The sequence below is a fragment of the Anthonomus grandis genome, chromosome 6 (genome assembly GCF_022605725.1).
Source record: "Anthonomus grandis grandis chromosome 6, icAntGran1.3, whole genome shotgun sequence".
Classification (NCBI taxonomy): Eukaryota; Metazoa; Arthropoda; class Insecta; order Coleoptera; family Curculionidae; genus Anthonomus; species Anthonomus grandis.
In genome coordinates this window covers 19,606,641-19,622,440 of record NC_065551.1, presented here as the reverse complement: position 1 = coordinate 19,622,440, position 15,800 = coordinate 19,606,641, and the positions used below count along the sequence as shown (strand labels likewise).

Genomic DNA, 15,800 nt, shown 5'->3' with positions numbered 1-15,800 from the left:
CACAATCCAAACAGGGATAGGTTTTTATGTCTCTAGTAGTGGCTTTCCATCATCTTTTGGTGAAAGTGTAGTCAATTTTGTTACTTATATGGCCATTGGGTGATTTCCAGGTGTACATCTTCGGATCTGATGTTGGAAGTGGGAATTAAATAGCTGGTGCTCTGCGTAGAATTCAATAAGCATTTGCCCACGTTTATTTCTTTGTCCTATGCTATGTTTTCCAATTACTGAGCGCAAATTCGTACCGGTGACTAAAATGCCTAAAATCTCTCTGTTAGGGATTTTAGTTATTGTGTTTGAAAGTAGCTCTTAAAATTTATCTATTTTATTTTGAGAGCAAGTGGTAGCCTAGACTTAATATGACGTTCAGATTAACTGGTTTTGTTGGAACCTTCGAGAACCAAGGGTAACTATCGAATCGTTGATGCCTTCATATTCTTATATCAATTCTCTAAAGTTTTTATTTACTAGAAAGGTTTATTACACTATTATCACTCTGGTTTTTATTTCCAGAGCATATTAAAAGATTTCAATTTTTGGTTGAGTAGTGTTCATTTTTTTTCCCGTGAGTTTCTGAAATTCCAGTATATGCCATGTGGTTGAGTGCTTTCTTCATGATGGTGGCTTTAACAGTTTTGTTTAAGCCTTGTACATTATAAGTGCACATTTTGTGCATTTTCTGTTTTGATTTCTTTTTTTCAGTAGCATATTTTCTAGGGGATGCCTGGTCGCCTACTTTCCCATAGCCAGTAGCCAATTTCACACTCGTGGTCCTGGGATACGAGCGCCGATTTCCAGCCGGATTGTTTGGCATCTTATCATTTATTTTGGTGCTGAAATCGATGTTGAGTTTTCTTGTGATATGTAAATTCGCTCAGTAGGAGTCCCTCTCCTTTACACAGGTGTTACAGCCGGATGAGTCTAGGTGAAAGTGTCGCCTGCAAGTTTCTGATCTTGAGCCCTTAGAGTCCTTACATGTCAAATATGCTGTCCTGTGTCATGCTAGTTCTGGTCAGCCCAGATTTGATGTTTCCAGTACCACCCTTATCTGGAAAGCAACCCTCTCTCCGCCACCTGGAGAGGCGCTTGATGGGGGACTTGCAACCCCAGAGGAGGTAATGCAAAATGATAATTGTCCAGAAGTTTCCACAAATTTTTTTTTTAAAACACAAACTCTTTTTTTTCTATTAATTTATAATAAATTCCTTTAAAAAGAATGGATATACTTCAATAAGTAAGTAACCTATTGATTTTTAGAAATAACTATAACCGTAAATAAGAAAATAATTAAATTGTTGTATTCTATTTCAGTCCGCTACAAAGCAATTATATGCGGTCAATAATAGTGAGCTAACAAGCGGCAAATGCCATCTGTAAGGCCGTAAAGACGTTTATTTGCCATAAAAATAATGGCTAAGCGTTGACAGACGTCGATTTAGGCATGCTTTTGTGATTTTAGGAAATGTATCTGACGCCCCGTTTGTATATTTAACTGCTGGGCTTGGCTAAATCTAGATTTTACGCGGTTTCCCATACGGTTTGGTGCACCGATTTGCCATTAAATATTTTTGGTATGGAAATTTTTACCAATTATAAATAACCTATTAAAAAATACGTTTCTCTTTCAGCTCTGCTGAACTATAAATGTATACAATTTTTCATGGATCGAATATTTATTTTATGTTTTATTTACAGTCGGCCAGTATCCCATCCCAACTTAGCGAGACCCAGAAACAGCTGGAGTCCCAGAGGAGACAACAGGAGCAACTTTTGCACCATCAACAGAAACTCCAAGAGCTCCAAGGACAGATTTCGGCACAGTATCCAGGTGGTGGAGCTGTTGGTCCTCAGGGGCTAATGTTTCACAGTTTCCTGGAACAACTCTCTAGGGGGCTTCATAATTCTTCTGCTCAACCTTTAGTCGCTAAGAGTCCCTTAACAAATCATGTAAGTTTAATACTATTTGGTTTTGCAAATATAACTTTGCTTTCAGAAATATACAGGGTAGGCCAATGAAAACTGCCCACCAAGTTTTTTTACATATTTTATAAAACAAGAAAGGCTCTCTTACACGTCAATTTTTAATTCGAGGAGTGTCAATAAATTTATAATTTTCAACGCTCCAACTTCATCCCCTACGCAAGAGTGGGTATTAACCCGTAAATCTTGAATGGAAATAGGGGTCAAGTAATACTTTATTTTAAAGGTCTCTCTATTGTAATTCTATTTCTTAAGTTTAAAAGGTTGCTGCTGTTATTTTATGCAATGTAACAACTTGTCAAAATTAATTTTAAAGTAAGAATAAGAAATACAATAAAAAATTAATTTAACTCTTATTATTATAAAATAAAAACTAAACGCCCATTATGTTTAATAACAATAAGCTTATTAAATAGCATGTTGAAAGTGACCCCCATAACATTCATACAGTGATAACATCCATTTGTTATTTTTGCTTTAACATTTTATAACACATTTTCACCTATCACTCTCATCTATCTATTCTCATCTATCTATATATTTTTACCACTGACAGATCCGAGGATCTGTCAGGCTATTCGATGGGTCCTCTACGTCTAGTCCAGCAGTTTCTGAACTCCTCATTTCAAAATCGTTAAACAGGTGCGGCATAATGGAGAATCCTTATTGAAAAAAAAAACATTTTGTTGGGCCAAATTCTCATCTTCGGCTATTACCTCCCTCATTCTTAAATAATATTTTCTTGGAGCAGTGCTAAATACATTTTCCTAGTCAGGTTGCCTGGTATAAAAAATGTCCCGATTAATTTTTTGCCCGAGATACCAGCCCAGATATTATTTTTTTCTGGATATTGAGTGTGGACTTCTCTATACAAATGCGAATTTGAATCGCTCCAATATAACAAACTAACATTCATACGAAAAATAAACATTGTAAGAAAAAAGTGGATTTTCGATATATCTTTGATTCATATCTTCGACGTATTGAAGTCGTCGTTCAGAAATTATCCTCATTTAGTTTGTGGACTCATTTTATTTTGTAAGGAAAAATTTTAAATACGGAAAGGGAGACACTGGAAACTTCAGATAATTACCTGCTACTTAAGGTTTAATCCATTTTAATGTGCCCCAATACAGCAATTTATGTGCGCTCATTGTTGACCCCTTGAATTGGATTGTGCTTCTGGTTTTGCACTGTACCGGTTTTCAAACACTTATTCACTAATTGTCTGACATAGTTATGTGAGACATTTTAATTTTTGTACTTTGGATTACTTTAGTTATTTTAATACAATATTACCCCTTTTTTTATATTTTTTTAGAAAGCGTTTTAGGTTCTTCCTTATTTTAATCTCGACAAGCTGGCACCCTTACAAGAATCAAAATCAGTCTTTTTAAACCTGCGGAATATAATCAGAATAAAAAAGTCTTAAAAATAAGGTGCAACTCGACCATCATCCCCGTTTAACATTTTAGGGTTGACAGTAACCCCGCGAAGGGGATGCATTTCGGGAATTAAAAACGTTAAAAAATAATTCGTAGTAAAAATTAACGTATGCAAGCTGTTTAAATTTTTGAATGGAAATACGTTCAAAAGTCGTGTTTTGTACAAGTCATTAACAAAATTTTGACAAGCTGTCACATTGCGAAAAAATAACAGACGTTTTAAGTTCAAAAGATAAAATCAGAATAGAAGGACGCATAAAATAAGGTGCTACTCAACGCTATGCCTATTTAAGATTTTGGTGTTGATAAGTAGGAAAATTATAAATCTATTGTTTCCCTTCGAATTAAAAATTGACGTATATATTTTAAAAACGAAAAACAAACGTGGGTGGGAAGTTTTTATTGGCCCACCCTGTATGTTAAATGTAATGATTTTGATGCATAACTTAAACGGATATGATTTGCATAGTGCTTATTTATTGTTTATATTAACAGACAAGTTCAAATTATGAATATTTTAAAAAAGTAACTCTAACACTTGGTTAGCATATGAAAAACTACTCCGAATCGGGTCTGTTTACAGGGAAACTTCTATAACTTTTTTGGCAAAGAAACTCATTAACTTTTGTATGAGTTAAAATCCACAAAATTACTACATCAGTTATTAAAATTATACCCTGTACAGTGTGTCCTGTACAATTATTTCTTAAATTACTTAACTCAGTAACTACCATAATAAAATTTAAAATATCTTTTAACCAATATTTTATGCATTGCGGCTATTGACATATTGACAATAGTCCCATATGATGATGACAATAAACATTATCAGATGCTAAAAAAAACACAAAAATCATTAATCATGAACTAAAAAAAGGACTAAACCTTACCAGAACTATATAAAACCCATCACAAAAATCTTAGAATTCAGATAAACATTGATTTTAGGGAACCGATAAAAATTATATATTACAAATAATACATCTAGGCTTCTATGTTAAGTGCATGCAAAAAGTTTAAAATTTTTTTAATGCTCTAGAATAAAGAGCGTAAGGAACTCTTGCGCATATTTTCAAAAAGGACAATTTATTTTAATATAATAAAAATTGTTTAATCATTTAAGAGAGCTAATTGAATTAAACAATCGCATGCTGTCAAAGATAGTTTGTTCATCGACGCACATAAAGTTAGAAAATTAAATGGCTTTATTTATTTCAAAAGATTTTAATTAGTCCAGTACCAACTCTTTCTGACATCAGTTATCAAAGTTCAAGATCAAAGTTGACTCTAGAATATGGTTCGCCAGAATATGGAGAATTGGTCTTTGGTATATAACCCCAACTTTTCTGGCTTATATGGCGTGTATGTAATGGTATGATGATTATGAATTAGAGTTGATTATGTGTCAAAATTCAACGTCTTCCTAAACTCTGCTTAAACTGAAACCCAATAATAAAAGTTACTTCTTCATGAATGCTTCCTTTTAAATAATGCTTTTTAAGCCTTCAATATTTCTCTGAATCTAAAAAAAATTATTACTATGAATCCTTCCACCCCTCTTCTATACTATTTACTGAAAGTACACAAAATTGATTGTAATATTCATCTGGTATTTTCTTACATAAATACTCCCTCCTCCAAACTTACTAACACAAAGCCTATTAATTCTACAAATACCACTTCAATCCTGGCTAATATCTTTTCAATTGACGAATCTTTTTTCTAGCATATCTCCCGATGATTTTAATGTAATACTCAGAGAAATGCTTTTTAATGTGACCAAGCTACCTTCTCACTTGGACTTATCTTAGACGCTTATTGGTTGATTGTATGCTTCTTTATAATGGTTTTTTGTTTGATGGTCGTTTTTTTTGTCGGTCGGGTTTGACTAGAGAATTCATTCTTTCTTCGTTTCTTACTGAGATATTAATGTAAAATATGGAATAAAAAATTAGTAAACATAATCTTTTCAAAAAACATATTTGAACATAGCTTCGGTACGTTGATAATATTTTTATCATATTTAATCGAGGCAAAAAATATCTGTAGAACTTCCTTAAACTCATTCTTACAGGTCATCTACGAAATGGAGAAGAACTTTGCTCTGCTATTTTTAGACCTTTTAATCATAAATTTTCATTCATTTCATCATCCATTTTGAAATATACTGGAAGCTTTCAGCAACTGACACAGTCATAGCTTTTATATGCAACCATCCCTTTAACTCAAAATTTGCAGCCTAATTACTTCACTCCTTCTGACTTTAAACTGAATAAATCAGTGATTTTGACATAAACACAGAAGCCTCTAAAACATACCGTTATTTAGTGAAGAATATGCTGTTCAGTGTTTTTAAGTGTTTTTGCTCTAATGAATCAAAAATAAAGCTTAATATATGTTTTAGATTAAAGAACAGTTTAACTAAATACTTAGCTAAACTGTTAAGATAGCATTCCAGTAATACTTTAATTGTTCCTCTGTCAGAATTAGTTGTTCTTATCCAGAATGTAAAGTTAGCTACATAGGTCAGAGCTGAAGGAAAATTAAGGTCACAGTAAATAAACACCTCAGACTCATTAACAGAAGTAAAGATACAACACCAATTCTGCTTTCGCGAACCATATTTTAGAATCAGGTCATAACTTTGATCCGGGACCCAATACACAAGTCTTTTATATCTGTCAAAAGGGGTTGAAATTGGACTTATTGGAAGATTTTGAAATAAATAAAAACAATTAATTTCCTAAGTAACTTTGACAGCTTGCGATTTTTTAATTCAATAGGCCCCTTTAAATGAATAATAATAATTAATATAGTCTCCCTCTCTAACCATCAAAAATTAATGTTCCTTTCATTAATATACTTACGCAAGAGATATCGTTTTTTGTTCTATTTTCCACAAATTATAGATATTCTAGTCTGACTTTTAAGATGTTTTGCATTTTATTATATGGAGAACGACAACTTTGCTTAACCTTCATATAAATGTATTTTATATTTAATATTATGTAACTTTATTTAATATTATGTTTAGATGCTACCACCGCACCAAGTCCCCAACTGGATCTCAGCAGCAACATCAGCCGCTCACTTAGCACAAATTCAGCAGCAACACCATCAACAGCAACAACACCTTAATTCACAGTCATTAAACAACACCTCCGAACGTCACACCCCACCACAAAACAACCCCTCACCACCACCACCTCCGCCATCTGATCCAGACGCACCATTAAATCTATCCAAGCCAAAATCCTCAATGACCAATGCTGGATCGGGAGGAGGAGGAGGAGGAGGAGGATCGAGTCCTCAAGCCCCTCCAGCCACGTCCAGTAGCCATCAACACCGCCAAAGCCTCAACGATCAGCCAGTAGCGGCAACCGTTCCCAGGTTGTTGCCTCCCAACTTGATGATGCCAAATAGAGCGTTCCTGAATTACGCCGGGTTGCCCCCTACGTTTCCGGTTCCTCCTGGGATGGATGGCAGGATGAAAGGGAACGAAGTGCGGCAACAGAATATGGATAAACAGCCTCACTTTCCACCTTTGCATATGTACGCGATGCCAGCCCCACCTAATTTGGGCGGCAGGCCTAAGGAAGGAGAGGGAATTAAGGAAGAGACTGATTTTCTTAATGCTTGTCAATGTAAGTCTTAGATCTAAAATAAGATCATCATTAAATATTCCTGTAATATATTAAAACCTTGTTAAATAAAAGCAATTTTCCCAAATACTTTACAATTTATATTTCTCGGTTATTTTATGATTACAATTTGGTAACAATGTCAGTAATTTACAACCGTAAACAAATTGTCGCCCGCTCAAAGTGGGTACTTTTTCACGACCTATTTGACACCGAATGGCATCCGTTCGAAAATCCAAATAATTCTTTCTGCCACAATTTAAAATAAATCGGGTGGCCCCCCGACAAAAAAGAAAAATTTTACGATACGACTTTGGCATCACTTCAAATGGGTCTGTGCCTCCGTGTGGTGACTTACGACGTATTATTGTATAAGAAAAACGCGGATCAAAGACAATGTTCTTCGCAGTTTGTAAATACAGCAGTGGTTTAAATTCCGAAAAGTAAAATATTATTTAAAGTGACAACACCTGTCTTGTACGTTTGGAAATTTTAAATGAGATTGAGCTAGTTTCTTCGTTTGTGTCTTTAAAGTTATGAAAGTTTTTAAAAAAATTACTTTAGAATAAATTATACAAGCTTTTAGGACTTCTTCAAAATTTAGTAGTATTTTGATTAAATAGGATATGAGTGCCATTGTATAAAACTGTTGCACCTATAATAAGGTTTTACGTTATTTCTTTTTTATGTTTTAGTATGGGGTGCACCAGATCCAAATTATAACGAGAACTCGGACAAGGCCAAGATAATCAGGCAGCAATCGTCGAAACGGGAAAGCGAAAATAAGCCACACATTAAAAGGCCGATGAACGCTTTTATGGTGTGGGCCAAGGACGAGCGGCGAAAAATTTTAAAAGCCTGCCCTGATATGCACAATTCGAATATTTCAAAAATTTTGGGAGCCAGGTGGAAGGCGATGTCCAACTCTGAAAAGCAACCTTACTACGAGGAACAGTCGAGGCTGTCCAAATTGCATATGGAAAAACATCCCGATTATAGGTAAGGGTTAATGACATTTGGCAGTTTCGAATCGTCTGTAAAATGTCGATGTTCTTCTAACATATTTTTTTGATCAATGTTTGTCAATGAAATTTTGTAGGTTATAGATGCTAAAGTTTATTTTTTACCACTTTTGATTGTTTTTTTTTTGGGTTCCTGATAAAAATCAAATTCTTATCGACTTTAGTTTTAAAATATTAATTTTACAATAAATAAATACAATTATCTAATAATGCCCTTCTAAGACATTTACACAAATAAAATATTCTTTATACTGTAGATTTTATGTTGAAATTTTTTCAAGGATCCCATGTTCAATATCTTTGGAAAAATATATGATGTCTTCATTTTATCTTGGGTTGAGTAAAATGGGATTTTGCTTGTGAGCGTGTTTGCATTATGAAAATTCAATTTTTTAAGTTTGTTATCTTCACCGTGTTTTATGGTCAAGTAACTGCTTAGTTGTCATAAAATATTTTTTTTTTATTTTATTATACGAATTTTATACTAAGGGCTTATTCTTTTTTCTTTGTTTACTAAAATAGATCCAACAGAAAATGGAAAAAATATTTTTTTTTTTTTTTAATTTTCTATTCATAGTATTATACCACTAAAATGTGTTCGTATGCCCAAAAATAAGAAAAAAAAATATTAAAAATTTTTTTTTCGATATTTACTATACAGGGTGGTCCAGTTTAAATGTCATTAATTTTAATACGTGATAGAGAATTTAAAAAGGAAATAGACTTTTATTATAAATTTTTTTCAGAAATGTTTAATTACAAAGATACAGGGTGTTAAAGTTAAGAATAATTATTTATTTATTTATCATAACTTTTAAGCTATCAGCTCAATTTTAATTAAATTTAGCATGCAGGTTATTATAGTGAATTGTAAATTACCGATAAAGCCAATTTTTTTTTAAAAATTGCCAGTGGCGTAATATACGGAGGGAGTTGGTCCTTTTTTGCCTCAAATCTGCGAGGTGATCAAATATTTTTTCATTCAACTGTTAGATTCTCCATTTAATTTGGAAACAAAGTTATTCTTGCAAAATTATGATTTGAGGCACTGTTTTTAAAATATCTTAGTTTAATTGTTCAGAAATATCTGCTAAAATGTTGCAAAAACTTTGAAAAAAAAAAGAAAATTAGGCTTGAATATTAAATTAAACCTGTCAAACGAAATAATAACTTAAGGTAACTTTTAATCATCTTTTATATTTACAACTTTTTTACAAATCCAAATGTATATAAAATAATGGTCTTGCAAAAAATAGTTTGTACTGTATTTTATAGACATTATTTAAATTTGTCATATTCAATCTTTTATATTGACAATTATAAGGAACTTACTCATTTTCTTATATATCTATCTATATATTATTATATTATTATATGAATCTAAATGTATGTGGTTATGTTCGCTTATAACTTACCACAATACAGAATCACGTTAAAATTTGCACAGTTATTAGTCTTTACTTTCGGCATAATAGCAGACAACAACCTGCTGAAATCAGTAAAGTGGACAACATTTCCCAGGCAGCAATATGACGTTTTTGACGTCCTTATGACCCTTAAAGTGACGTACATTTGTCACATCCAAAATGACGTGTTAAGAGACGTCACTGAGACATCCTAAATAAAGGCTAAACGACGTCTTAAATGGAATTGAAAAAGACTGAATGAATCTAACACAAATGACGTCAAATATTTATATAGGGTGACGTTTACAATGACCTTTGAAAACTTCTTAAGTAAAAAAAAACATTCTTACTTAAATTCCATATATATATTTATTTATTCATTTGTAATTATACTAAAATAAAACAAACATTCTTTGGTTAATTTTCTTGAGGTAACATTGGGTCCAAAAATACTGACAACTTCTAATCTTTATATACTTCGGGTGGACATTACCTCCTGAGTAGTAAATATGACATCTTTTTATAAACAATGTAGTTTTTTACATACACTTCATACGTACACACAATCATACGTAACATAAATATAATAAGGCATATACTAATAGAAATGAATCTTTTATTCCTTAACTTAAAATTCCAAACTGGCATTTCTTTCACTGACGTCAAAGTAACCGCTACCTGCGTTAGTACTAGATGGCATCGTTACCACCATGTCACCTTCACATTATCGACAAATCTCTGTTTTCCGAGTGAAAACTGTCGATTTGCTCAATCAAGACACCTTCGAAGCAAATTAATATTTATCCTTTTACTGAAGATGTTAGCTTCTTACCATCTTCTACTAGGTTTAGGAAAGTAAAATAAAAAAATAAAATTAATACTAAAGTAAAAAACATGGCATCTGAGCTTTAAAAAACTATTAATAAGGTAGACATTCTCAAAAAGATACAAAAACTGAAAGTAGATCGAAAACTTTACTTGCACTTATCGATCCAGAAACGAGGGCAAGAAAGGAAGCACAGACTGTATTCTTTGATACAACAAATGCTATATAATCATTCAGAACTGCACATATTCTGCGGTTCTTGTGCAGGATAGAAAAAAAAGTACACCGTTTTTCTACTTAGACTTATACTTACATCGTCTGATATATTTTCAAAAATGTCTAGATTCTATTTGCATGTTTCTTTTTACATTGCCTATGCCCGGACATGCCTATATAAAGTGCAATGAGGATTTCGCTTTAGTAAACCAAAGAAAAAAGAGACTCCTGTAGACTGGATCTCAAGTTTTAAGAGTAGTCAAAATAAGCCAGCACCTTTCAAAACAGAAAAAGTAAATCACATTTTTTTTCGTCTATGGGACAGCTTCTTAAAATATATTTAAAAAAAAACTTATTCATTGCCGACTAGACCTATTAAAAAACTAAGAATATTAAAAGAAAATCCGAGACTCTTGTACCATCGTTCAACTTTTAACGGAAACTGGCAATCGACTGACATAGTCGGAAAACCTCTCAAAGTGGATAATAATAAAAGAGAATTTGAGATGTCGTCATTTTCATATGAAGGTAAAATAATTACCGTTATTGTATTTATAAGCCCAAATTAATTAATTTTTGTTTTCCTTGGGCTTTAGATCCCTTGCCATTTTCATTAACCAAAGATAGAAATATAGAAGAGCTCTCCAAATTTTGTGGTTATGAAGCGCAAAAGTACTTACGAAGCCTGCCACATGATTAGTATGCCTTTAGTCCAAGATAACACTACTTATGTCACATTTTCTAATAAAAGATTCCTATTTTATTACTTTTTCCCATAAATTCATTGGTGGATTTACATAATTCAGTGAGAGATTTAAAGTGGACTGTATTTGTGTGATTAAAAGTAAATGTGGAAAGGTCGAAAAACCAGCCTTTAAAGATCCTTACCTTAAGGTGTCTGTATCTGGCTTCAGCAGGCCTGCTCTGGACTTCTTGGGTCTTCTAATTCGGGTTTAATCACTAAGAGTGGTTGCGGGTTTGATAAGTAAATCACGATCTGTAATGCTGTAAGATTAAGACAACAGTTGCGGAAACAAACGTATAGATCACGACACTGGAATCAATGCGCGATGATGAAGTGCTTACAAGGAAGTCGTCTTCTCTCTGGTCTCCATTCAACACAAACCAAAGGAATTTGGAAATTTAAAGGCTATCGTACACGCGCAGATTTGTTGTTGTTAAGACTTGGAAAATATTAATTAAATTGGTTATAATAAAAGGAGAAAATTAAATTAAATAAAATGGTAGTTTTAATTTGAAGAGAAAAACAAAGAAATATTATAAACAGAAAAAATAAATATTTGGATGTTCACATTCATTTTAAATCCATAATATAATGGAAAAAATTAATGAACGTCACTTGACTATAATCATTCTCTTCCATTATTTATTGACCTTACTTTGAGTTTTTGCTAATAAGAATTTATTTTTTAGGTATTTTATTTTATTAAAGTAAAACATTTATCTAAATAATCTAAATAACTTGTCTAAGAATGTATTTCAAAGCTATGCCTTTTTAATACAAAACTACATCTCTTTTCCCCTGACTCTTTATATGCCATTTAGAGTCCAATGTTGCCTCGTAAATTAGTTTTAATAAACTTTCTTCAGATCGATGATAATAAAGAATTCACCAATTTTCCTATTCAAGCATACAGATTATCAAATTCTAGGAGATAAACACTTCTTATTTTCTTATTTCAGATATCGTCCAAGACCAAAACGCACCTGCATAGTAGACGGCAAAAAGATGCGCATCTCAGAGTACAAAATGTTAATGCGTCAACGACGCCAAGAGATGCGTCAGCTATGGTGCAGAGACAGCGCCGATATGAACTTTAGCATCTCCTCGTCGGAGCTGACCTCATCTGCACCGAGTTCAGCATCTGGCCGACCCTCGATGACTCCACCCCTGATGATGAACGGAGCGGGTCCCAGCTCGGATAGGGGATACTTTTACCCTCAAGACAGTCCGTCTCCTGACGCTTTAAATTTTTCCCATGACAGAAGCGCCTACGATTCGACTAGTCCAAGGCACGATGACGAATGAGCCTGGCCTAATGGGGAAGTTACTTTCCCGGGATGGTTTTAAATTTGTTAATTTTGATTATTGATTTTGGTTGATTGAACTGAGTAGATGGGTTTAAAAAGCTTTGAATTTAATATCTTAAGAAAAAATTACTTGCGTTTAAAAAAGTTCTTGTGGTAGTCTGTCTGGGAACTTTGATGTTTCGTGGAACTAAAAACCTCTTTATAGTATTTTTAGAAGGAAGGTCGAGCATATTAAAAATTAGTAAGAGAGGAAAGGAAGATATTATTAACATAATGATCCTGTAGCTTCTCAGGTCATTGCTGCAGTCAGCAACTTCGAGGGCTTGTGATGACTTAATCTGAAATAATAGATAATGGCTTTAGAGTATTACAGCGTTGAAAGTTCTGATTAGTTTCTGGGTCGAAAGAATAGTTTTCAAGGCTGGATTCTAGATTAGCCTCTTTGAAGAAAAACAAGAAAGTAATAGGAAAGTTTTGTAGAAATTTTATGAAAGATCTTCTCAGTTGGCTGTTTTATATTTGGAGGCCCTACAAGAATAAATTTTTTGGATTGCGGAAGGTTCAAATGTATAGTATAAGGTCCAGGATTTTAAAAATAAGTTTTCCTTTCTTCACTATGGTTCTTTGTGAAGATTCACAATCTTTTTATGACTGCAAAAAACCGATCCTTAGTTTTTCTGACGTCAGGATCTGACGAGCTTTTGCGGACTTCTATTGGAGTAAAAAATTGCGTTAAAAGTTTTGGCTAGTTTCTGAGCTAAAAGGATAATTTTTTGAGGCTGTATTTTGAATTAGACATTTTTCTAAAGAAAGAAATGGGTTTTCAAGTCAAATATTGACTCTGAAAGTGTTCTTGTGACAACTTAGATTTTAACTTCTGCAACACACGTCCCATGATTTTTTCAATAGCTGTCAAGATACTGTTCGGGCTCATTACTGACCTGATGGCTAAAGAGTTTGAGACCCTGGGTGATTGCTGGATTGAATAAAGGATTAATGAATCCATCCTTACAAGACGGATTCGGGATAAGGTCTTTTTCTGACACTTTTTGGAATAGGGGAGAGAAATTCTCTGATTTGACGGTTGAGGACTGAGAGTTTGGACAATTGAAGGTCCAGGACGAATTTTCTTGAAGTGGAAAATATTGGACGGAAGTTCTTTAGAAAAAAAGGTTGGGGATCATCAGAGGGGAATTTCCATGAAGATCTTGGAATGGGTTTCGATCTGCAATGTCATAAAGGCTAATTTCATGCTGGTTACATCCTCAGTAGATGTATTATGTTTAGTTTACATTTCGGAGTTAAAAATGCATATTTTACTTCTATGCAAGGTAGCTTTAGATAAAAATGTTGTCTTTTTATAGTCTTAATATTTATTTAAAACTAAATATTATATACTGCTTAAACATTAGCTTCTTTGAACATTTTGACACATAAAACTATAAATTTTAGCCTTGAGAAATATGTTTTTAAACCCATCTACAAATTTAAAACACAGGGCAAGAGAATATAAAAAACCAGAGCGAAAACAAAAAGCCAAAAGACTTTTGTATATATTGTAAATAGATTTTAGTGTTATATATGTATTGTTACATAGTCATATCCAATATAGTCACGAGTTATTTATTTGTTTTTATTACGTTTTAGTTGTTGTAAATTAACTAAATCTTAGGCTTGTCATGCTCTCTCTTTTGTTATTATTTTTGTAACTCTATCTACGTATCTTTTTTTGAAAGATTACTATTATTATTGTACAATGTTGTAAATTGTAAAAAAAAATTTAGTTTTGACAGTATTTATTAAAAAATATGTAGGGGGTTATTAAGGTACTTAAAAAATATTTCTTTAAACAAGAATTATTGTGCAATGTAAATTGTTAATGTTTGTATGTTTTAATATATAGTATAAAGCCAGTAATGTTAGGTTCATATAGCTCATCTATTTATTTCAGCGATTTTTTTGTATAGACATCACATTAGTTTATTTTTAAATAATTTAATTGTTTTCTTTTTTTGCAATTATGTAAATAGGTATTACATAATGGACCCAGTGGCAGCTTCTAGTTATTTTTCTTTAATCATTAAAAAAAGTATTACAGGCAATTATGTATATTCCAAATACATTTTATTTGAAATTATTATAAAATGGACTATAAACCTAATAAAAAATTAATTAACTTTTTCCTTTATTAGTACATCAGCAAGCTTTAAATGAATGTAAAGAGGTAAACTAATTATTAGACATATTATAAATTGTGATACCTGATATTTTATTAATTAGGTATACCGTGTATAGTTAGCATGTATCTAATAATAATTTAATATTGGTTCTCGAACGGTTGTTGTTTTGGTATCGATGATTTTGAGCAGCATAAGTGTATAAGCATTTAAAGTATTCCTTATAATGCTAAATATAGGGCTAGTGAATATTATGAAAAAAGGGCCTTGCCAAAAAATTTAAATACCTTAATAATAGTTATGATTTGTCATGCACGTTATTATTTAAAACGGTATTTAAATTTCTTTATATATGCCTGATAAACTGTAATTTTTCCCAAAAAATATTTAATGAAACTAGCAGAAGTATATGGATTTCTGAAACTGAACTTTAGGATATAGATTCATTGTTCTTTCTTGTGCCAAAATAAATTGAAATAAAGGATGGAAAATGTATGTAAGCATTTTATTTAAACCCAGTTTAAGTTATACTCGGTCTAAATTAACTAGAGGATGATATGAATTTTTACGCAACTTTTTAGAATCTTTAATTTTTTTATACAAATTCTAGCTCAAAGTTTTACTTTTTTGGATTGAAAGAGAGTACAAAAATCACTTAAAAATCACAAATTCTCGTGTAGAAGGTCATTTAGTCATAATTATTATCATTTATATTCCAAGCTTAGAATTCTCTTTATAGTTTAAATAAAATAATAGCAATTAATGTCAAATAAATTATACAGATAACATCAAATTGTCATCGACTCTTTTCTCAGTTGTAAAATTATCTGCCCTGATCTATATGAAAATGAACTACAGAATTGAAAAAAATGTCAACAAGTTAAATACCGGGTGGTGCGTCGCGCGCGGAACATAGGAAATCCTATGTAAATTTTAAGGAGGTCAATCATTGGCTTCCCTGTATATTTTACAAAAAAAATGTAAGATTACTTTTTGAAGAGACCAATCTGGCAAACCCTCGTGCAAAGTTTCAAA

General features: G+C 32.3%; 1 protein-coding gene across 3 annotated transcripts in view; it reads left to right on the top strand.

Annotated features, from left to right (window-relative positions):
• Positions 1-15,260, top strand: part of LOC126737001 (transcription factor SOX-5-like) — a 416,570-nt gene extending 401,310 nt beyond the window's left edge. For all 3 annotated transcript variants that reach the window (XM_050441666.1, XM_050441664.1, XM_050441665.1), the window contains exons 4-7: positions 1,696-1,947; positions 6,460-7,069; positions 7,762-8,065; positions 12,241-15,260. In XM_050441666.1, coding sequence (XP_050297623.1) covers positions 1,696-1,947; positions 6,460-7,069; positions 7,762-8,065; positions 12,241-12,586 — 1,512 coding nt within the window. In that variant the 3' untranslated portion in view covers positions 12,587-15,260. The remainder of the gene's footprint in view (positions 1-1,695; positions 1,948-6,459; positions 7,070-7,761; positions 8,066-12,240) is intronic.
• Positions 15,261-15,800: the final 540 nt, after the last annotated feature.